Below are 23,823 nucleotides of genomic sequence, written 5' to 3'. Positions count from 1 at the left end.
TTTAAACATTTCCCCCCATGTAACTTTCAACACGGGGGGTATTTTCTTTAATATAGAGTATAGATAAGAGAATGGTGTATGCGAAAATATTTAAAAGGGTTGTAGCATTATAGGTGAAAATATTACATAGGAGGACATTTTAGACATTTCTCCCATGTAATTTTCAACATGGGGAGTATTTTCTTTAATATAGAGTATAGATATATCAATCAAGTAAAGAAAATTCGTTCTTTGATTTATCCCTCATTTCATTTGTGACCCCGTCAAACAAAATATTTGAAAAAATAATGTAGTATGTGTATGTCAACTTACCTTGTTTGATATAATATTTAGCTAAAATAGATATTTTGTTCAATATAATCGATGATTAATCTATATAGAAATTTTCTTCGAAAAGAAAACAAAACTCAACCTCTAAAGATGTAAAAAGTCTTCCTACCATTTTCATACCTATTATAACCCTCACAAAACTAATTAATTCAATGTTGTAGATATTTCATCATAGCCCATAAGTTTTTGTTATGATGGTATAAAACGAAAATGAGAAGTTAAGTTTTGCTTCTGCGAAGGTTCCAAATTTAAAAATACTAATATCGACTTTTAACTAAACTACTTATAATTATAACTAACATTATAGCGTTAAATACTACTAATATCACATAATTAAGCATCCTGTTTAGATCATAATAAAAAAACACATTTTGTACATCACATTAAGTCGATACATATGTACAAATTTTAATTTTAATCTCAAAAATCAAAAACCATTCAAAATTTCATTAAATCAATAAATATTTTATAGCCACGAGCGTCCAAGGTCAACATTAGCGACTCCGACCAATAATGTTAATCGTATCCTGGCCCCACCAAATAAGCATCAATCAGAAACCGGCGATTCAAAGATTCTAAACCGGCGGTCTTTTCATACCGGGGTCATCACTTTTTGGCCCGACGTTATTAAGAGGCACGTCATCTGCCGTTGATGTTGACGTCGACGGCCCAGCGTTATCCGACACTACTTTTTGTGGCCTAACTGAAAACGCCCGTGATAAAAAAGAGGGCCACCGGTCCAACCGGTTAGTCACCCGGTCTAAACTTCCCATACGTTTGTAAGACCTTCCTTTGCTACTTCCTTCACCGGTTCTGTACCCTTTTTTAGTACTTCCTTCACCGGCCGGCATCCTTACCGTACTTCCAGACCGGTTCAGTAAAGCATTGCTGATCATTTGCTTCCTTATTTCATCCGGTAATCTTAAAGTGAACCGGTCAGTATTTTCACCCGGTTGAACCAGTGAATGCCCGGTTGAGTGCGATCTAAACTTTTCAAGTATCCGCGACACAGAGTTTGATCGTGGAGCTCTTTCCGGTTTAGCACTCTGATTTCTTTTAAGTACCGGAGTCTCATCTATAGGAATCGAAACCGAATTCAAACCGTTTATATTATCCAATTCATCTGATGCTGTAACTCCATCTGGATTCTGACTATTACTCGTCTCATCGTGTGTTAAATCATTAGGCAATTGTTGCTGCTGAGTAATTTCACCCGGTTGAGGGACAAGATTAGACCGGCAAACCGGGCAAGTAACGTGATTCTCAAGCCAAGCATCAATACACTCAGCGTGAAAAACATGATCACATTTCGGAATCAAACGAATCGTTTCTTCATCATCAAACTCATTCAAACAAACCGCACATTCCAACGCACCTTTACCGATTTTCAATCCCTTTACAGCTGAATAAGCAAAAGTCGGAAATGTTTCAAGAACCTCTGAACTAAGCCCGCGAGAAACCGCGGCTAACCGGGCTGCACGGTGCATAGAAAGAGCGCCACGGATACTTGACCCGCCGTCGTTAGAACATCGACGTATGTATATTGAAAAAAAACCCATGAAAAAAAGAGCGGCGACGAGGACGACGATGATAATAGCCATCGATGGGCTGAACTTGGCGTACGGATAGCCATCCGGTGGTGGTGTAGGTTGAGATTTCACAAATGTAAATGATAATAGTAATGAAATTAATAAGAAAATACACTTGGTTGATGTATTTGAACAATTGTTATTATTCATTGGATTCATTTTTTTTTTTTTTTTGTGAAAGTCGTCGGGAGAGGGCTAAGAGAAGGTAGCGTAGTTTTAGAATGGAGAGAGGGGGAAACGGTGAGGTGTGTTTGTGTTTATAGGTGAGAGTAGTTTGTGTGGGTAGCGTGAGAATTATAGGAGTCGATTTGTTCTTTTGACTTTTGCTTCAAGGCTAGTTAGGTTGGATTAGTAGCTTCCATTTATATTCGACGTGGAAATTTCATATATACATGTTTGGTTATAATACCTATATAATATAATATATGATTTAATAATATATACATAAGATCGATTTAATAGAATAACAAGTGGATTATATATATATAGCTAATATATTTTGTGATTAAAAATGAGTAGTCAATTCTTAAAAGTTGCAATTTCAGTTTTAGCATAGTAAGGATATTTATCTTTTATGAAAAAAATCATCTTCGATTTTTTGATATCGATAAATTTAGTAATATGATATAGTAATTTAGAAATAATTTTATAATTAGTGCAGGATACGTTATTTTTTTAAAGAGTTTTTAACTAGAAAATTCCAGTGTAGTTTTTTTGAGTAATAGACCGACTAGTATTATATTTAGATTAAAATATATACCATATGAAAAGAGAATGCAATATTTACTACACGTAGTATATGTAGAAGTTTTAATATTGAAAGTAGAACACTTTACTTTATATGCACATCTAATAATATAATTTCCATTACTCCTTAATCATGGTATGATTATTAATCTTGCCATGGATAACCGCTACACATTTTTTAATACCCACTCGGCCATACAAATAAGGTTCCACGAGGTGTGATGGCTTAGTTTTATTGTGGGCGAGTAGTATATTTGTCCAGCTATCTATATATCCTTTCCAATTTTTTTTTTTTTTTTCTTTTTGTTTTCTGTCCAAATCTTACTTGGTTGCTCTTCAATATGGAAATATACAATAAGGAAAAATATTTATAGATGCTCTCTTTGCTTTCGAATATTGGAAAATTAAATTAAGATTTTAGATTTTAGAATTTATAATTAAACTAGCGGATATGAATGACGATGCCAGCGGTAGCTGTGTGTGTTGTCATAGGCATTTGCCGATGGCTATGGAAATTGCTATAAATAAACTGGAAAAATATTTTACAGGTTTTGTTAATGTGCATTTATTTTAACTTAAAAAACCATCGAATAATAGATAATAAAACTTAAAAAACCATCGAATAATAGATAATAAAATCTAAATTTATGTTTATGTCATTCATGTAACTATAAGTGCTCATAGAATGGACTCTAGTACCTGATATAGACCCGACATGTCATATAAGTTAACCTTTCGGTATTCAATAAAGATACTAAAATGATTTCATATTTTCATTCTAACCATGCATCAAAAATTAATCTAATATTTCGAATCAAGTTATACTGTAAAAAATATAATAATACTATTTTATAATGTATTTGAACAACTGGATTTTTGGAAATCTCGATTTTTGAATATAAAACACTAACATGACAACTTACTCCTTTAATTAACATTTTTATGTTTATCTAGTTGTATTATCTCTACTAAAGAGTCAACACTAAAGAAAATACAAAACCCCGCTTATTCTCTTGCAAATCATTTCTACATTACATTACAATTAACTATAAATAACAAATAATATATCTCTAAATGTGTGCGAGATAATCCAAAACTAGCATTCAACAAAACCGATAATCGGCGAAAACAGCTAATATTGGCCCAGTCACACTTCTAAAGTTTCTTATTTTAATTTTATAAGTTTCATATATGGACTTAAAAATTTTGAGGAACCATTTACAATTGTAAATCATGCAAATACGATATTATTACGAGTACTTTATAGTGGTATTTAACTTGTTTTCCTATAATATTGACTGCTAATAAAAAAAAAATCAAAATTGTCACTCTTTAGATTACGAAAGTAAACTATCCATTAATAAATTAAAATCTTTAGTTGAAAATGGAGGGATGAATGAAACGGTCATGGTCAAGCTTTTCCATTGTTTTTTTTTCCCCCCTATTTTCCAGTCTTTGCAATCAAATGGAGACTTTGAATTAATGACGTAATCAGTTTGGTCACACATTCCCGAAGCCAGATTAGAAGAAAAGTGGAGTATACAAAGATGGAAATAAAAGCTAATTAATTAAGAGGAGAAACAACAAAGAAAAGTTTGTTTGTGTTTGGAACAGGATATGAATGTCTATAATTCGATCAATGCAAGTTTTGAAGAAATACCATACATATGATCCAAGGACAAAGTGACGAAACCCCTGAAGCTTGAGGCCCTATATGAAACATGAAAATCATTTTTAATGTGACTAAATACGATATCTATATCTGGCAAAACCATCTGAAAATGTCGGTAAAAAATTGGGCCCGAGGCAAAAAGAAAAGGAAAATGATAATGACAGCCCTAAGGGTTGTTATTAACAGCTTATTACATGCATAAAAAGTAGTACTTTATATATCAATAACCGCCCCCTGAATTTTCGCAAGACAAAGTACAAATTTTAATGCATCAAATTAACTAATACTGAGAGCTCTAAGGGTTGTCATTAACAAAACTCAAAAGACAAATAAGTCAAAATTATAAAAGTTCTAAAAATGTTTTAGATAATGTAATTTTAATAACTTTTTATAGGTTTATGGAAACAAAGGTTAAGAACCTATAACTAAAGATCTTTAAAAAGAAGGGCAGATGGTGTACCAAATAAAGGGTAAAGGGATACCCCGATGATTTTATAGATATCAAATAAATGAGTACAAGTAATGTGGCAGAATACCACACTAGTTCATATATACGACATGTCGTATATATGTAACAAGGAAACACAAAAACCTACACCTACTTCATAAACACCACTATTACGTTGAGACAACATAACTAGACCGTGAATATTTATGACTAGCTGAACTGGGACGAAAACATCACACGATGAGGCTGCTTAGATTAAAACTTGTTACAACTCATTACATTGGTAGGTTCCAAGCTGCCAAGGCTTGAGCAACAAGAGGCTTGTGTTTAAACTTTAATGAAACCAGCCTATAATGTATTGTTTGAATAATAATCTCTGATAATTGAGCTTGACTCCGTACTTTGTTTGTAAATGTTTGTTGATTCCTTTCTTGCCATATGTAGTACGCAGTAGCAGCAACACAAATCTTCCCAATAATTGTACTTGCTGATCGTGATTTAGAGTTAGATTCCAGCCAATTCATAATGTCACTCCAATTACTAGAGACATTAGCCATCCCGGGAAGGTCACGAACCAAATGCCAAACTTGAGAAGAATATTTGCATCCAAAAAATAGGTGCTCATGTGAATCAGGTCCTGTTTTACACAAAGAGCAAACAAGAAGATTAAGATTAGTAGCAGCGCCACCAACATCCCAACATTTCATGTTGTCATGGGTCTTGAGTTTCTTCCTTAGCAACAGCCACATATGGAACACATGACGCGGAATGCATTGAGGAAACCACACACTATGCTAAATAAAAGGTGTACCAAATAAAGTAAAAGGTGCTAAATAAAAGTTTGAACGGATGATCGTATCGTATCGAACCGAGTCAAAACTTTGTCTAAGACACTAACCGAGACATTACTTTTCTTTAAGTTGTGATACGACTCATATGAGACGTATTGTGTATCCTACCATACTAACAACTATGGGGTAATATATCCATTTGCAGCCGCCATTATTGTGATGCCTATTTTTTTTTACGGATTCTTGTTGTCTTGTACAACTATCTAATCTATCAAATCACCTCTGAAAGTAAAATGTATTGTTCCATTTAATTTTAGTTTATACATATGCTCTTCTCTCCCAGGCCCCTCCCTCCCTCGTCTCTCTCTAACATATACATGTTACCGACCATAAAACCACCACTGGAGAACACTATCGCAATCCAGCGACAACCAACATCCTTCTAAAATTTCGGGCCCCTACAGGTATTGGGTCCTAGGCTAATACCTTTACTGCCTATTTTCACAGCCGGTCGTGGAATTTGGGTTGGTTCAACTTTTTTGATGGTTTTAAACGACACTATAACTTTAGGGATTTTTATTAAGTCTAAACAAAAATCGCTTTTATATGTTTCTGTGTAACTTTTGTATATTTTTTCAAAGCGTTTAATTACAGATGTGGTGAAGGATGCAGATCTTTTTTTTTTTTTTTTTTTTACTTTTATTGATAAAAAGCTGCCAAATTGTGTAGGGTCAAAGGAAATATGAGAGTAAAGGGGGTTTGAATTTGGACGCGGGATAATCTTTATTTTGCAGGAAACACCCCCGGGGGCTGTGTGCGGGGGCTTCCCAGGGTGCTCTCGACGCTTTTTAGGCATTTTTTGGGAAATGGGACGCCTCACTCCATTTGGCCTAAAAATTCTTTAATTCAAAATTTTCGCGTTAAAACGTCTTGAGATGGTTAGTTTTTTTTGTTAAAAATTAACATCTCGAAATAGCTAGAAAAAGAATAAGATGCTTTGAAATTATATGATGGTTAATAGTATATTTTGAGTATTTCCTAGTTAGTTCAAGTGGTTGAGCACTTGGCTTATAAGCAAAAGGTCTTGGGTTTAATACTTGGGAAATACATAGAAAGTCTTTATATGAAGGCTTGGCTTGGGTATACCCAGGTTCAAGTCCGAGGAGGCAAGGTTTACCCCTATTGATCGTCGTGCTTTCGGGCAGGTTAGTAGGGGGTTTTCCCCCATCGGATATTTGAAATAGGCATTTCTACTTCGAGGGAGTTCTCTAACGCGGACCCGGTTAAGACAACGTATGTTAGACCTCTCGCTATCGAATCCCGATACAAAGTTCTCAAGCGAAATTCACCTTTCAAAAAAAAAAAGGAGTATATTTTGAGGATCCAAATTCATGTAATAGTCAATGTTTTAAAACTTATTTATCTATATTCCTTTATAATAGAAACTAAACTCTCTTCACTTAAATGATCTAAAAACTTGATATGTCTACTTTACCTTCTATTTTAATATATCTTTGTTTCCATTTTATAGATAGTGACTAAAATTTCCTTAAAAAAAGTTCAACCTCTATTTCTTCCATACGTAGAAACACATAGCAAAAACCCTAACTCAATATTTGTCCCCCTCCTCCCCCCTTTCACATTCCAACTGGAAAATTCATCACATCTCCACCTACAATGAAATTACCTTTACGTTAATAACTACATCATCACTGTCGTCTTTACCGCCACTACATTGCGCCAGCACCAATATAGTTATTCATAAAGTAGTTCAGTGATCTATTGAATTTTCCTTTTCTTTATACATAGCAATTTACTGGACCATTATTATTGGACTAAACAATGTCCGTAGGCATAATGAACTACAATGAACTACTTTAATTGGAATTTAGGGGTGACTCTATATGCGATTACACTACTTACGCACCTTAAAGATGGCCCAGCAAAAATGAAGTTTGGGATACCTTTAGCCTTTAGGATGTGATTTATCATTTGAAAAAATAACTTCAATGATCCAAAAGCATATAAAATATACAATTTTGACCAATTATTTGAGGTTTTAAAATGAAGAACAATTAATATCATCATTTGAAATCAATATCGCAATGCTATAGCAAAAACAACAGTGCGATATTGCGAAAATGCAATACTATCTTTGAAATTGCAATGCTAAACCAGAAGATTATTCGTATAATTAGTACAAGGTTTCTTACTTTTGCACCTTTTTAGAAATTGTAATTCTTAAATCGCCAATGCTATTTCGAAATCGATGCTATTTGGAAAATTGCTTTGATTTTGGAAGTCATCATATTGTGATTTTGAAAATAGCATTGCGATATCGAGATTTCACATTGCGATTTTTGTTATAGCATTGTGAATTTGAACTTACACGATGATTTTTCACATCGAGATTACACATTGCGATATTGTGATTTATGGTGGTTTTTCTATTTTTTAGTTCATTTCTATTATAAAAAAGATAAATAAAAACAAAAATAAATATGTGATGGATATTTTGTATCGAGGATCTATGATATTTAATCGAGATTATGAACGGATAAGGATCTAGCTTAAAACATATATATTGATTAATTAATTTCAGAAAGTTAGGTAGGGTGTCAAAAGCATGATCATATTGACATTTATTAAATACGGAATTAAAAAGTGTATAATTTCTACAAAAGAAGCATGGAATAATTAATCCCCGGCCTTGCTAATTACGATTGGGGGTGTTTAAAGTGGTCAGAGGGTTTTCACGGTGTGGTTTTCTCTTGAGGTCTTAGATTCGATCCTGTTATATGAAAATGTGGTGAGGAGCCTTAGCAATAATATACCCATCTAACACATGAGGAGCAAACTCTTTAGGACATTGTTAAGAGTTGAACCAGTATGAAGTCGTAAACGTATTCACATAGAGATGTTATCTATTTATTCGTTGCTGTCTATTAAAAAAAACGATTTCTCGTTATCTTATTGAACTATTTTGTCCTTGTACTTCCAAGTTGCCTAAATTTGAAAGTAACACTGGTTGTCTTTCTAGAAGGGCTCAAATAATTTGAAAGAATGAGAACGTTCCATAAAGAAGCAAGAAGGGCAGACATACTTGACGTCAACCCATGCTACAGTGAAAGAAAATATATCTAGGCCAAAATCTTAAACCAAATTAGAGGAGTAATCTAATTTATAGTCTCATTTTTTCTTTCTTAGATCTTGGTTTTCATTTATTGCTGGTTAATATTTGTTTCCAAGGTGTTTTGATGCTATATCTCAACGACACGTACTGTTGTAAATTAAAACGAAGTTAATATTAGTTTCCAATGCCTTATTTTTACTAATGATTTTTTAGTGAGGGAAGAATTTAATTGAAGTTGTTTCCATGGTCCTTTTTACACGACGTTTATGTATTGTTGACGAATAGTGGAAACTCTAATATTTTTCATAAACATAGTAGTTATGCTTTTGTTAGCAAATGTTGCTTAGTAATATGGGCTAATTTAACCAACAAGGAGTTAGCTTAGTGGTAAGGCAATCACTTGATGACCTTAATGTCTCAGGTTCAATCCGCTTGACACAAAAAATAATTCCTTTAAGGTACCCGTTACCAATGAAGCCTAAACTCACATGTGAAATTTAAATACGCGGGTTCGATCATTTGGGGTTGCCAGATCATGTGGGGATTAGGATGTAGGTATTGTACCGACATCATATGGCTCACACGGGGTGAGTCAATGGGTATCCAATTGTGCTATCGGGGCTATGGTTCCCTTAATTACCCTTTAATATGGGCTAATTTAAGATCGTGTTCCAAAGCGTGGTAAAATGGGCTGGATTCCGAAAATTCAAAAGTGATTCATCAAGCTTCCATGGAAGGTTTTGTGGCTGTTGGATTCTTTCCCATATAAGAAGATTAGTAGCATCTTTTAAGTAGACTATGAAATTGATGTCTTTTGTATAATCCTTGGATGTCTACGTCTGTAAGATGCAATGAAATCGTGGTATACGCACTTACAAAAATTCTTCAATGCTTCAACCGTCGTTGCTTCCCCATTTATGAGTAATAATCCCCATAAATTTAACATCACCATAATCGTTAGACAACGACTTGAACTTTGTGAAACCATCAACATTGGAACCAGAGGACATGGTGGTATGTTGAGTGACAGTATGTCGTAGAAATGATTTGTGAAGTTGATAGATACATAATAGAAAAGAAGATTATTATGGTTGTAATAGCTAAGATGTTCATATATTTCAAAAGTTCTTAGAAGAAAGAAAAAGAAAAAAAAGAGTTGAAATGATATCCGTACCACAATATTTAATTAATACACGACAATTTACATATTGTATAGTTGACTGTACAAGCTGGTAATGAACAATTGTAGTACATCCATAAAAAAAATGGTGCAAATATATCACTTCCCTTATTAAAAGAAGGTTCAATAAGTTAAATTTTTTAAATTTAAACAATTAATAAGCTTTTATGGAACGGAGAAACAAACACTTCGTAAAATCGGTTTACCCGTCATCCAAAGCGGAGTGGATTGGAAGCTCGCCAGCCCCCCAACAATGATATACTGGGATGGGCATGAAATCTGGTTGATACTAATACGTGGAGACATTCTGATACATTGCTTATAAGATATGCCAAGATTAGGTTGGACAAGATGTACCAATATAATTAAATTGGAAAATGATTCATACAACAGTATTTAGCCATCTAAAACAAAAGTATAAATTTTAATGCATAAAGTACAACTAAATGATGCAAATTTTGTTGTAGATGTCTAAATTTTGTTGTAGAAATATCATTTCCCAACTAATATATGTTGGAGGCTTTTTCTAATCAACATATGACGATAAACTTACGTCACAAGTTTACATTAGAAGGCCGTGAGACCTAGGTTTGTCGCATACCAAGTGTATGTGTCACAACTTTTCGTCGACCTACACATAATTTAATCATTTTTCACTTTATATTTACTTCAAGTGGTTCCAAACCCCAGCCACGACTTATACTATCAAAATAACACTCTTTTAAGGTCTAAATGATGGTTTGCCACCATCATATATCCAATAAAATGATTTGCATACAAAGCATGATTGTTAGATTATCTGAAACAACGCAATCAATAAACCGTAACACTAAAACAACCCCCAAATGATACCGCCATATTACCCATTCAATATCTTAAATACACCTTGTATAAGGGCTAATTGATGGCTTTATGTCACCAATTACCCCAAAAATCAATTGCAAACACAAAGGGTTGATAACCAGGAATGACTTAAATTGGACACCTAATGTTAATTAACTACCTTATTGGGTTATGATTAGAAAAGAGACAACAAAGACCCTCAAGATAATTAACAAATAGATGAGGAATATGAAAGAATAGCTATAAGGGATGAGTCAATCACGAAACTCAACCAAAACACTAAGATCAAAGAAAGGCTAACAATTTTGCTTTGAAGGAGATACTTGAGAGGAGTTAGGACAACGTAACTCTCACTAACCTGGATTAAACTTTTACAAATGACACACACGCCTCTATACTTCATTAAAGACCAACTTAAATCGGCTCTACAACTAACTGAAACAACTACTAATGTTTCAAGCACTAAATAATAAACGATAAGCTATACAATCAAACTATCGTGTCAATTAATAGCACATACACGTATATCCCGTTAGTCATTTAATCAAATGACAAAGAATTAATCACTTAGCAACTAAAACAATTAACGACATCTACCGACTTAACAACAACTATTGGTTGACTGACAACATAGTCAAAGATCTATACAAGGAAAAACGTTTAGGATGTTACACCTAGACAAGTAACATTCACATATGAAAATATCAAGTTATATGCAATTTTTTTTTATTATTTTCATATGACTTTTTACATGTGAATGAGATTAGAAAATGTCTATCCTGATATATAATTTATAAATTCTATTTTTATTATAAATTAAATAACTTATAAATAGATGGCCTTTAATCATAACTAGTTAATTAACCCGGGTTCAACCCGGACATGTTAATTAAAATTTTAAAATTATAAAGTATATTAAAAAAAAACATATATAGTGTTTACTATTAAAACATTATAACTTGATATAAATCTAATAATTCAATTAGCACAATAATTATACAAATAATAAATCAACTAACACAATAATAATTTTTAAAATAAAAATGACTACCGTATTAAGTAAATAAAAAAAAGATATTTTATTTGTAATATTATATGACAGGGAATTTTTTTTCTTTAAATAAATGATTAATGCAAAGGGTAATTTCTATTTTATTTATATATGACATCATAATTAAATTAAAAAAGTTTTAAGGTGAGATATGAATTTGACACATAAAAATAATCTAAATATATAAAGAATTTTGTTTTATTATATATAGAGACTATTGTAAATTTACATGGATAGTCCTTGTAGTTTGTTCAATATTACTAGTCTGCCCACATTTTTCACAATTATAACAAATGCTTTCAAAGTATTCATTTTTTCATTTAGACCGTTTTCATCTATGCACTTTTCCATACCGATCAATATTACTATTCTATCCACACTTCTCAAAAGTTAGACCAAATGCTTTCAAAGTATTCACTTTTCCATTTAGACTGTCTTCATTTATGCACTTTTCCATTCCGACTGTATTTAAGTTGTGTACATTTTCAATGAAAAACGTTTTCAATGAAAACGTATTTAAGGTATGCACTTTTCAACTTGGAACGTATCCAAGGTATACAATTTCACCCTACATCTTGTATAGGAAATTTTAAGTGAGGGATGGTGCGAGTGAAACATTCACACCTTGGGGACATTCGGAGTAATTTTTAAAAGCTAAGAACAAAATTAATAATATTAGACGAACCATAAGGACCATTCATGTAACTTGGATACATGAATAGTTTAAAGTATAAAAGGTCCGCAGTTACACTCATGTCTGGGGTTTGAAGCAAAACAAAGGATTCTGTTTTTCTGTGAGAAACAAAGTCAACCCAATTAAGTTTCCATAAAATCTTGGGGTTTGATGATGGGGTTACAATGGGTGCTTCTGGTGTGCCATGGGATTGTAACCTTATTGGTGGTTGTATCTTTTTTATGCGGTCAATGGCCTATCTTTGAACACACTTTTATTCAAAGACTTCACATCTTCCTTACCTTCGGTGCTTTTGATTACTTCAGGTAACTTCAATACTTTTCTTTTAATTAATAATGCCCACTAACTTTTTGCTATTCAACTTTTAAAATTTGTGATTAGATTTATGTTACTACTTTTTTTTTTTTTGAAACCTTTAGGAAATATGAAAGTTAAATGGGTATATTGATTAAAGTAGATTGCACAACTAGGAAAAACCCCCGAAGGTTCGTTGGCATTAGAACGGGTTAATTGGAAAAAAGAAGCAACCGTATCCAATTCCGTTTTTCCATGAGGTTTAGGGGGTGTGAGATGTAGACGATCCTAAAGGTAGAGAGGTTGCTTTCAGAAGGACCTGCAGTCATTTTGTAAGGAGTGAGGATTGAAATAGTAGCTATGTAAAAAAAGTAATAAACTTTCATATGCTTATGCAATTATAATGGCAGATTTGGATCGAGAAAGTAGCAACCGGGGTATAATCCCCCCTTCTTTTTACTATATAGTAAGTAAGTAAGTGACATCCAATACATCTTCCATGGGTTTATGGGTCTCAATTGTGTCTATGACGCTGTATGGGCGAGGTTGAGATGTAGACACCCTTACCTCCACCTAAGGCAGAGAGGCTGCTTCTATGTTCCACCTTAGTGAAAAGACCTCTGGCGTTGCAAGGAGTAACTATCGAACCCTTGACCCTTGTCTCCATAGGCAAAAGTGTTAACCACTTGATCCAATCCTTGCTTGTTTCTTTTTTCTTTTACTATATCTTAGGTGAAATGGTAGCTAAAAAATAAGTAACAAACTTTCTATAGATCATATGCTTATGCAATTAGAATGGCAGATTTGGATATAGAGAAATTTATGGGGGAAAAACTTAATGATTTTACTGGCAAGAAAAACTTTGATAGTTGATACTAACATTTCTGTATCTATACCATGATACAGGCGATTTGTTGAGTATGTGTTCGGTTCTAAAGGTAGCAATGCACTATATAGTATTCAGTACTACTGCTGCGATCGACCTAATCCGATTTTACAGGTTTCCCCTTATAAAAATAGTATACTGTTATATGTTTTTGTTCTGGAATTCCTTGTATAGATTCAATGTTGTGAGTCAAGCAATAGGTGTTCATATAGTCATTTATAATTGACTTAGGGAATAGTAGGTAGCAGAAGCTACGACTTTGGTTAGTCAATGTGTATACCAATTAAGTTTTGATTATTTAGCCACAATGATGTGCTGGTTTAGTCTATGTATGCCCCTACGTGTGAAGCCTGCAGATATCATGTCCACATGTTAAGTAGTCGTACTAACTTTAGGCGAGGTTTAGTTTGTGTTTGTACCACTCTAAGTATGATTTTTATAGTATTTACATATGACTCTGTCTATTGTAGTGTAGAAGGACCCTTATGGTTACTTAGCTGTATATTATAAGTCTTTCCGTGTTGGTTTTTAACACTACCATCAAGATTCCTCGAATATATTATTGCTTTTTATATAATGTCTAAAGCTAGTATGACGTACATCAATGCTGTCTTTGCAATGTTATTGGATAGCGAGAACCATGATTTATAATGTTAAAGAAGCTCTAAAAAATTATTAAAACTTATTTTCCTACAACTGTGAAACATGATAGGTCAACCATATTTTGACTTTTCCACCAGATTAGAAACAACAATAAGTGAAGAGTTCCATTGACCAATAAAACAATAAGTGATGCAAAGGCAAGAAAGTTACCGCTAGGAAGATGCCATCAGTCCATCACATTTTGATAATAATAAAATAGTGCTTGTGAGCTAAGAAATTTAGACTTGGTAGTTACATAGTTGGCACTCTGGCAGTAGTAACTAGTAAGTAGTAGGCTTCATGACATGAGGAGCTCTTCAGTATCAAGGACAGTAAGTTAGTATTTAAAAGAAGTAAGTTAATGAGGATTAACTCTCAATAAATAAATGTGTGATATGGATGTTGAAATAAGTCTCTGTGTGTGACTCCTAAAATGGTGTATGTCTGTTCATTCTGGGATTTTGTCATATATTCTCTCAAACTTGGTCAACCTAACAGTGGCAAATGGATGGGCCAAAATTGCTAAATTGAGGGTTATTCGAGGCAGGGCAGATTCCATCGGGCCTGAGTAAGGAGCCATGGGTTTATACAGGGCTCTGACTAAAGGTCTGCTGGTGGGTGTTTTAGAAAAACCTCAGTTGCTGGAAAAACAAGAAAAAAACGCAATATCTGCTCAAATAGTACTATTGTGGCACCAGAGAAATTGACAGTCAAATTGGTTTAATGATATGGACTTCGTCCATTTTGAATATTTTTCCTCACATGATTTTAATGAAAGGATCTATTGCAACATAGCCTCTTCCATCTCAGACTATATGGGTCTAGGTACCAAGTTTTCTTCTTTTTATTACTTTCATTGCCATGCCTTAGGCCCAGAGCTCCGTTAGAAGGTGAAAGTCACATAGGCATAAGGGCCTTGATGACACCATATCACTAACAATCTATGTTCAAGTACAGTTTTGAAACAAGAATTGAAGTTTAAGATAAATTACTCCACAACAGAAATGGATGTATTTCATGTAGTGGATGTTAAGGGGGAAATAGTAATTATATCAGTGAAGAAGTCTCAGATTTAAACTGGGGTATCACCTTGCTCTAGGGACAGGAAAACTTGACCCCCTCTAGACAAGGCCAATGTGGGTGATCATTTCTTTTCAATTCTTTTAATTTTATGTCTTTGTGTGAAAATATTAGCTTTTCAAAAGACATAAATGGCATCTGGAATATAGTTGTGTGGATAATTCGACTTTTGTGATCATCTTTCCGTCCTTTCAATATGTGTCTTCCAATTTTTGTAAAGTGAGTAATTCAACTTTCTCCCTTTTCTTGCAGCTGATATACCTAGCTATAATTGGTGGTACTTATTACTTGGTTGTGTACACAACTTTCAACTATATTCCTGGACATTATTTGGGAGGATATCACAGGTATAAAGTCAAATTCATTTCATATGTTTTGTCAAACATTCAGCTTATAAGTGATGTATTTCATTTCCCTTAGACTCGAAATATTGTTTGCAGATACACAAGCTTGGCCGCTGTTGGTGTTGGCATTTTACTTTTCCTTTTGACCAGTTTCTCTGACCCAGGAACTGTGAATGCTGACAATGTATCTCAATATCTCTCTGTGTATCCGTATGACAACATAATATATTCAGAGAAAGAATGTCCCACCTGCAAAATCCTTAAGTATGTCAATTGTTTTTATTGGACTCTACAGTTTTCTTTCTACAATAGATGTCGATCACTAATTACTTGAGGTGGAAATTTTTACCCATTTACTTCTGAACGGCCAGTTCTGGTCATATATTTTCTGGAAGGAGACAATCATGCAAAATCAAAACTATTAGCTTAAAAGAAGCGGATTAAACTGATTGATGGCTCCCTAGAATGTATTTTTAGTGCATGGAACTTTCTTTATATAACATCTGATAATTAATCAAATAATGGGATATTGCAATCATATATTGACCAACTGATAGTTTGTAATAGATCTAAATACAATTTGTTCCTGTGTTATCCAGACCCGCTCGGTCCAAGCATTGTGGTATCTGTGATCGTTGTGTTGCTCGGTTTGACCATCACTGTGGATGGATGGTTTGAGTTTTCCTCTATACCTATATATTTAATTTATTATTAAAGGATAACCTTCTTTTCCATAGTAAAGAATAATGTGAACCAATTATGTTTCTCATCATTTCAGAATAATTGCATAGGGGAGAAAAACACGCTGTACTTTGTGACGTTTCTTCTCTGGTGAGCACAACCTGGCCTTTGTAATAAACTAATAGCAATGAAAGTTTAATGCTTGTTGTTTTTTAGTTTTCTTCTAATTCCAAAAGCAAGTAATTCGTAGCAGCATTTTAAATGTATGTTAAATGTATATAAGCAATTTTTACGTTTTTTGGTCTAGACATATGATTCAATTTGGTTCTGCAGGCATTTCCTTCTTTGTGTATATGGGACTGCTGCAATTGGGTTGGTTCTTGCTGGGCGATTGAAAGAACTAGAAGTTGTACATATTCTAACAGGTAGTGTGGAGTCGATGATATCTATAGTTGTTAGCATCATGCTCATACTGAGATCTCACTTTCAATGAATACGTGTTTTCATTTCAGTTTATTATGGCATTGAAAATTCATTCCGGAGTTTGGCTCCACATGTTGCACAGGTTAGTATGCAAGCTAAGATCTTCAGTAGAACCTTAAAGGGGAATATCTGAGACAAATATGCTTTGAGAAGTGAATTACTTATTCTATATATGTATATTCCGTGTTTATTTTAACGACATGTATTTGTTGCAACAGTGGTTAATAGGCTCTTACAACACCCAGATACTTCTAATGGTTTTCCTGGCGATAGTTTCTCTGCTTTTATCTGGTTTCTTTGGGTACCATCTGAGCCTTTGTCTAAGCAATACTACCACTAATGAGGTATGTTAGTTTCCTTTACTTGTTATAGTTAGCGATCCTAATTCTGTCATATATATATGAATGGATTGGTTTGGGTCACGTGTGTACTTCCGTGGCGTAAATGTGAAAAACGGGTGAAATGGTTCGCCAGTTGGCTGGAATATCTTCTATTTACCCAGAAATTCTGATTACTATTTTAGTTATACGAGAGCAAGTACCCGCGTTGCGGCGGTGAGATGATGGGGTGATAGGTCATAGAGTGTGATAGCCAAATGCCTTAGCCGTACTGGCTCCGTCCTCGGATTTAAAAATTCGTCGAAAGTATATCGAATGACATCTCTAATGAAAGAGCATGAAATTTTAAGAACACCCATATAATTTTTATAATTTATCGATGTACGGTTTTTGAGATAAAAGATTTTGAATGAATTGGAGGAATAAATGATTTCTGGGGGAGAGAGAAAACAAATGATTGGTTGAGATTTGAGGAGAGAGAAAGGGTGTTAGGTAAATATAGAATTGAAATATGGGCATTTTGAGAAAGTAAATGTTGAAACTTAAAATGTAAACAGGTGAGATCTGCTTTATAATATAGTATAGATAGGCATTTAATCATATTTAATATACAAATTACTTATAAAACTAAAGTTTGTATGAAGCAAGTGTTTTCGGTTGACCCAATCCCAGCTACTCATTCATCTGGCACCTTGATTCCATAAATGATAACCCTTGAACCTTTCTTATAGGATTGTATTTTGGAACTAAAACACTCCAATATATGGCAAAATAGATAATTTTTGTACGCAAGTTTTTCAAAAAAAAAAACTTTGCAATTATGGCAAGTCCCTATTGGTCATTTACATTTGTAATGAGTAGCTTTTTGATGCCTCATAGGAAAGAAATTTAAAGCTATTATCTATGAACCTTGATAAGGTACAGACCAGATCTACACAGCAAAAGAATGGAAAACAGGATGACAACTAGCAAAAGTCGGCTGTTGTATTTATAGATAGATAAATACGGAGTTTGAGCCTCAACAGCTCCTAATGAAAAAGACAAAAGACAATAAATAAAACAATAGCAATTCTCCAATGACCTAAAACACGGTGGCTACAAGCCTTATTTAAATAGAACACAACCCACCCTAACCGTAACTCGGAGAACACATAATTAACTAATAGTAATAAACACACAATTAATCAATTAAGAGCCCAGCCCAACTTTCTGCCACCTCTTGATTCGTATCACTACTTACCTCCCCACAACACACCTTGTCCTCAAGGTGTGACTTCAAACTCTAGTTCAATCAGTCTTAGGTCCGGGATTCCATGGCTTGTGTGGACCTTCCATCTCGTTCGCCTCCTCCTCCTCTGGGTCTATAAGCAGCCCAAGGCACCTCAAACTCTTCTCCGAAAAGCGATGACCCGGGCCAAACTTACCATTACACTGAAAACATAAATCGTTAGCTCTTTTATCCGCAAACTCAGCATCACTCAAGCGTTTTGTCTTTTTAAGATCTCCAACTACAACATCTATATCCCCAACCGTTCATCTAGTACCACACCCAACTCCAACCGTCCTTGACTTGAAATCTCCTTTAACAACCTCAGCCCCGCCACTAGCTCTATCATCATCAATCATAATTTCTAGCAAGGTTGCGGAACTCGTGAATCGGGATCGGAGAGGAGGGGAGTCAGGATTTTTTAAAAATCGGATGGGAATTGGATCGGTGAATAGTGAGTTTTTTATGTATAAAATAGTAGTTTTTCAAACTTCAAACTTAAACATAACATAATTTTTCAACATAAACATAATTGTTTAGAAACAATAGCATGATTCTTAAAACTTTAACAAAAAAAAAAGTTTGATTTTGGTTGACCCGATCCAATACAGCTGAATCTTGACCGATACGGCCGAGTCTTGACCAAGTTGACCCGAGTCTAGAACCTTGGCCGATATTCAGATCGAGTATGGCAAACTCGTATCGCCAGTCAGCCGATACATGATCCTACTCGGCTGTATTGGCCGAGATTCAAAAGAGTGATTACTAGTTTAATAGTCTTAGTAAAACCCCTCAGTTGTAAGAGTCGAACCGCGGTATGTATCTCTGGCTTTAATCCGTTCAGGAAAGTACTAATCATGATCGGTTGAGCAATACCCTCCAACTGTGCCGCCATCCCTCTCAAACAAGCTCACATAATTCCGTAGAGTACCTTCCTGCTTAATGGACAAGAACTGCTCATACAAATTTCCAGCTTGAGAAGCTTGAGAAGGCTGAAAACGGTGCAAGATCCAAGCCTTCAGCATATCCCAAGGACGAAAAGGTTCCCGCTTTTCTCTCCAACGAAACCAAGATAACGCCTGATCTTCCAAACAAAGCACAACACCCCGCAGCCAATCCCTGGTTGTGTAAACCCTTGGACATAAAGAAGCGTTCCATCTTATAAATCCAACCGTACACATCGTCACCTCCAAATAAAGGCATCTCCAGCTTCTTGAGTTGGTATTTAGCCATTACAAGAGGCTAACCCCAGTTCGTATCAAATCCCTTAAAACCAGAAGTTGGAGGACGACGACCCTCTTTGAAGATACCCTCCTTCGCGTTACCACCACCTCCAAAATCTAACCCCACTGATCTAGAAGTTGCTACTGAAAATTCAGGGATAGAAATCAAATACGAAGCTGGAAGAATTGGTGTCGACTGAGAAATCAAATCTTGAGTTGACGGCTGAGCTGGTGCTAGTTTAGCCAATGTTGCCAATAATTCTGAATGTGCCACCAAAAATTCTGAATGTCTTTTATTACCTGTTGCAGTCAACTGTATCACACGTTCCCTTCAATCCCAACAGAGCCTCTTCAATAGCAACCAAACGCGACTCTGTTGTAACCAGAATTTGTTCAGGGCTTTGTTGAAATTGCTCAGATACAGCACTTACGTGTTGCACTTCCCCTTCCAATTCAGACGTCTGTGTTGATGAAGATGTTTTCTTCGGACCCATTCCTCAGGTAACAAGATGGTAGCTCCGATACCAATTGATAAGGTACAGACTAGATCTACACTGCAAAAGAATGGAAAACACAACGACAACTAGCAAAAGTTGGCTGTTGTATTAATAGATAGATAAACACTGAGTTTGAGCCTCAACAACTCCTAATGAAAAAGACAAACAGTAAATAAAACAATAGTAATTCTCCAATGACCTAAAACACGGTGGCTATAAGCCTTAATTAAATATGACACAACCCTAACCCTAACTTGGAGATGATATGATCCCACATCTCCCACATCGGCCAAGTATGGGATTGGTTGGTGGTTTATAAGCCTAGGTGTCCCCTCCTCCTTTGAGCTAGCTTTTGGGAGTGAGTTATACACCTAGCTTATGGCATGATACGAGCCTATTATGGGATGGGTTCGTATCAGGAGAACACATATTTAACTAATAATAATAAACACGTATTTAATTAATTAAGAGCCCAGCTCGCCAACTTTCTGCCACCTCTTGAGTCGTATTAAACCTCTATAAGCTTTGTGGTGGCGTGGTGCACTAGAATCCTTTTTGTGATTGATGCCTCTACACATAGAAATTGTTTGTTGCTCAAAACATAATGGGTTGTACGCATATACACATGAACAAATGGCATACCTGGTGTTTACTAGCACCACATCGCCTTTGCTTTTATTATGGCTATAGATGGTAGCAAGCTTAAATTTTAAGGGTATATTTGGCAAAACTAGCTTATAACATGAGCTAGTACCTGGAGCTTTTATAAGTATAATGTGTTTGGAAAGTAGCTAAAACTGGAGCTTATGGATATAAAGTGACATACAAAGATAAACATATTGACTTAAAACAATAAACGTGTTGAATGTATTTAGTTGGGAGGTATTTAGGTAATTAACATTTATATAAGCTCATGCCACTTTCCAAAATCTACTACAAGTAGCTTATGGAAACCATAAGCAAACAAAAATTTTGATAGACATACAGAGGCGGAGCCAGGATTTTCGATTGAGGGGGGCTAGGTAACGATAGATACAAGTTCAGTCCCAACGTATTTGATGCCCGGAGCAAAATAGCTAGAATATGTCTATACCAAAAAAAATTGTATGCAAACAGCATAGGGGTTTATAACATCATCAAGCTAGCGACTCATTTATATATCAATCCTATGAAATAAATAAATGTTATCAACTTACGAATTTTCTTTATAAGTCAAAAGATCAAATATCATAGTCACCTCTTGTTAATATCCAAAAGATCAAATTACATTTATGTCTTTTGAATACCCAAAGAAAGTCTATATTTTTAAAAGATATATATTATACTCTAAAGTTTAAACATCATTAGATATTAAATAAATAAAAGAAAATTTTAATCGAAAACTACATAAAATCAGTTGAGTTCAACGAATAAAGAAAAGGCAATAGAAATGCAATTCTACAAGAATAAGAGTATATAAACAGTCTATAATAGTTTAGGGGTTAAAGTTAAAATTGTTTTTAAATATTCTATAAGTCAAAAAGCAGTCATCTTCTTCCTTTGTTCTGTACACCTGCAAATGGATTAAAAATAGAAGCTTTCAACGACAAAATTTATTTACTTATGCCGGATATCATTCGCATCCCAAAAGGCCTAAAAGTATTTAAGTTAAAAAGGTTGGATCTACAAGTTAGGGGTGGCTTGGAAACTACGAGCCCCCATTCTCTCCGTCGTCACCTGCAACTTCCGGCGGAAAGCTTGGTCGTTGGGGGGGGGGGGGGGGGGCTGAGCACCCGCTAGTCCCCCCACTAGCTCCGCCTCTGTAGACATATGAAGCTTATGAGCTTGAGCTAATGAAAAACCGTAAGCACAAGCTCCCATAAGCTTTTTTATAAGTTGTGCTCCAAACATACCCCAAGTTATGTAGATATAAACTTAGTAGATACATACATTGTTACAGTTTATATTATTTATTTGTCTTCAGTATGTTTTTTCTTTAACTCTTTATATGGCTTAACATAATTGTCAAGTTCTAATATACAAGTATAGTTAGTGTAGTAAATTCAAAGCGCTACGTGACCAACAATAGTTATGTCATTTTTTATTGGCAAACGATTAAAAACAAGTCACCTCTAGTAGCTTGTTTTATTCAAGCAGCAAACACATCTTTCAGCTTTAGTCAATTGAGCATTAGTGTTATTAGTTACAGTTGGCAAAGGTGGGTTGGGAAACTGGTTGCGCGGGTATTAGAGTATCCGAGCTATTAGACGTAGGTGGTAAATCCGTAGATTAAGCGGGTTGGGTGGGTCAGGTCACATACTGTCACTTCTGAAAATGCATTGGATTGACTGGCTTTTTTTTACAAGTTCTAATCTTTAAAATGCTATCTTAATAAGTTAGAAAACGTTTAAAACTTTAGGTCATTCACTTGTTCCATGATTTCAGATGTTTCCTTTGTAGGTATTTGACCTCTTGTGCAGTTTCTTTATAAGATGCAACCCGAATTAAACAAATTATAAAAGTTGTTTCAATTTGTCATCTTTATTATTGGACATATCTAAATTGTTGATGTTGCAGACGTTTAAATGGCAAGACTATTTAAGCTGGCAGAGGAAGGTGCAAGAAGCAAAGGCTAGTGCAGAAGCACTAAAAGCTAGCTTAGGTGATTTAAGCCAAGAGATAAAGCCACCAGATAGCAAATGGAAAGCCTTCTTCAAAAGATCACATCTTGAAGAAGTTGAGATCATCAAGGAGAACATTTATGATCGGGGATTCTTCCGAAATCTTTTTGAGATTATTTATCCGCTTTCATCACGACGCACATTTTTGAAGCAGAAACTAAAAACGGGATGAAGGTTAGATGTCTTACCTATAACACATGGGTTCTCCATTCAAACGATTATCATGGTGTAATTTGCTTTCATAGCCAGTATATTTGCAGGGCTGTAACCAAGTTTTTTTGTCTTAGGAGAAAATAGTAGAAACAATTAAATATATATATTTAAAGTTTAAAGTAGTATTAATCCAGTACCAATCCCTCTTAATTTGCATGATTAGAAGTATTTGGTTTCAAACTATTTAAAAAGTAAATAACGATATACATATACTTAATCTCATGAAAAATGCATTCATCTGATAGATGAAATCTAAAAACAGATTAAGTTTCATTTGACGAATCCATGATGCATATTTTAAAAGCAGACAAGAAAAGCGACCCTGTGCACATTTTACATTTCTTAGGTTCTGGCAAATAAATCTGAAAACTTACGAATACAAACAAATAGTTGTATAACAGCATATGTTGCCAAATGCAAAATAAATACAAATACCTCTCCTTGCTTGTGATGGCCACTTCAAAAACCTAATGGTTCAGGCCTTTAACATCAAATATTTAAACTTGCACTTAAAGTTTGCCCAAGTGCAAAAAACTTTGCTTTGGATGCCAAAGAATTCACAACCACCTCGACCGATTTCACCTCATCACAAAACTCAAGATGCATCAACAACGAAGAAAAATGCTCATCCATTACCAAGCCGAAACCTACTCAAGAGCTTTTAACCCAAGTATAGACGAACCACATTTACAATCATACAAGCTCTAGGATATTTCCGATACTTCACCAACCTCCTT

General features: G+C 34.6%; 2 protein-coding genes across 2 annotated transcripts; one reads left to right on the top strand and one right to left on the bottom strand.

The window, feature by feature from the left end:
* Positions 1-653: 653 nt before the first annotated feature.
* On the bottom strand, positions 654-2,238 carry LOC122588780 (E3 ubiquitin-protein ligase ATL6-like). Its single transcript, XM_043760978.1, has one exon. The coding sequence runs from the start codon at positions 2,076-2,078 to the stop codon at positions 906-908; it is 1,173 nt and encodes a 390-aa protein (XP_043616913.1). The 5' UTR covers positions 2,079-2,238; the 3' UTR covers positions 654-905.
* A 10,320-nt stretch (positions 2,239-12,558) lies between these two features.
* Positions 12,559-23,226, top strand: LOC122586864 (probable protein S-acyltransferase 17). Its single transcript, XM_043758876.1, has 10 exons — positions 12,559-12,783; positions 13,679-13,772; positions 15,633-15,727; positions 15,821-15,988; positions 16,324-16,396; positions 16,503-16,555; positions 16,739-16,830; positions 16,918-16,970; positions 17,107-17,232; positions 22,770-23,226. The coding sequence occupies exons 1-10, from the start codon at positions 12,629-12,631 to the stop codon at positions 23,043-23,045; spliced, it is 1,185 nt and encodes a 394-aa protein (XP_043614811.1). The 5' UTR covers positions 12,559-12,628; the 3' UTR covers positions 23,046-23,226.
* Positions 23,227-23,823: the final 597 nt, after the last annotated feature.

Source organism: Erigeron canadensis, chromosome 2 (genome assembly GCF_010389155.1).
Source record: "Erigeron canadensis isolate Cc75 chromosome 2, C_canadensis_v1, whole genome shotgun sequence".
NCBI classification, from domain to species: domain Eukaryota; kingdom Viridiplantae; phylum Streptophyta; class Magnoliopsida; order Asterales; family Asteraceae; genus Erigeron; species Erigeron canadensis.
The sequence above is the reverse complement of the archived record's forward strand: the minus strand, read 5'-3'. Positions and strand labels throughout refer to the sequence as shown.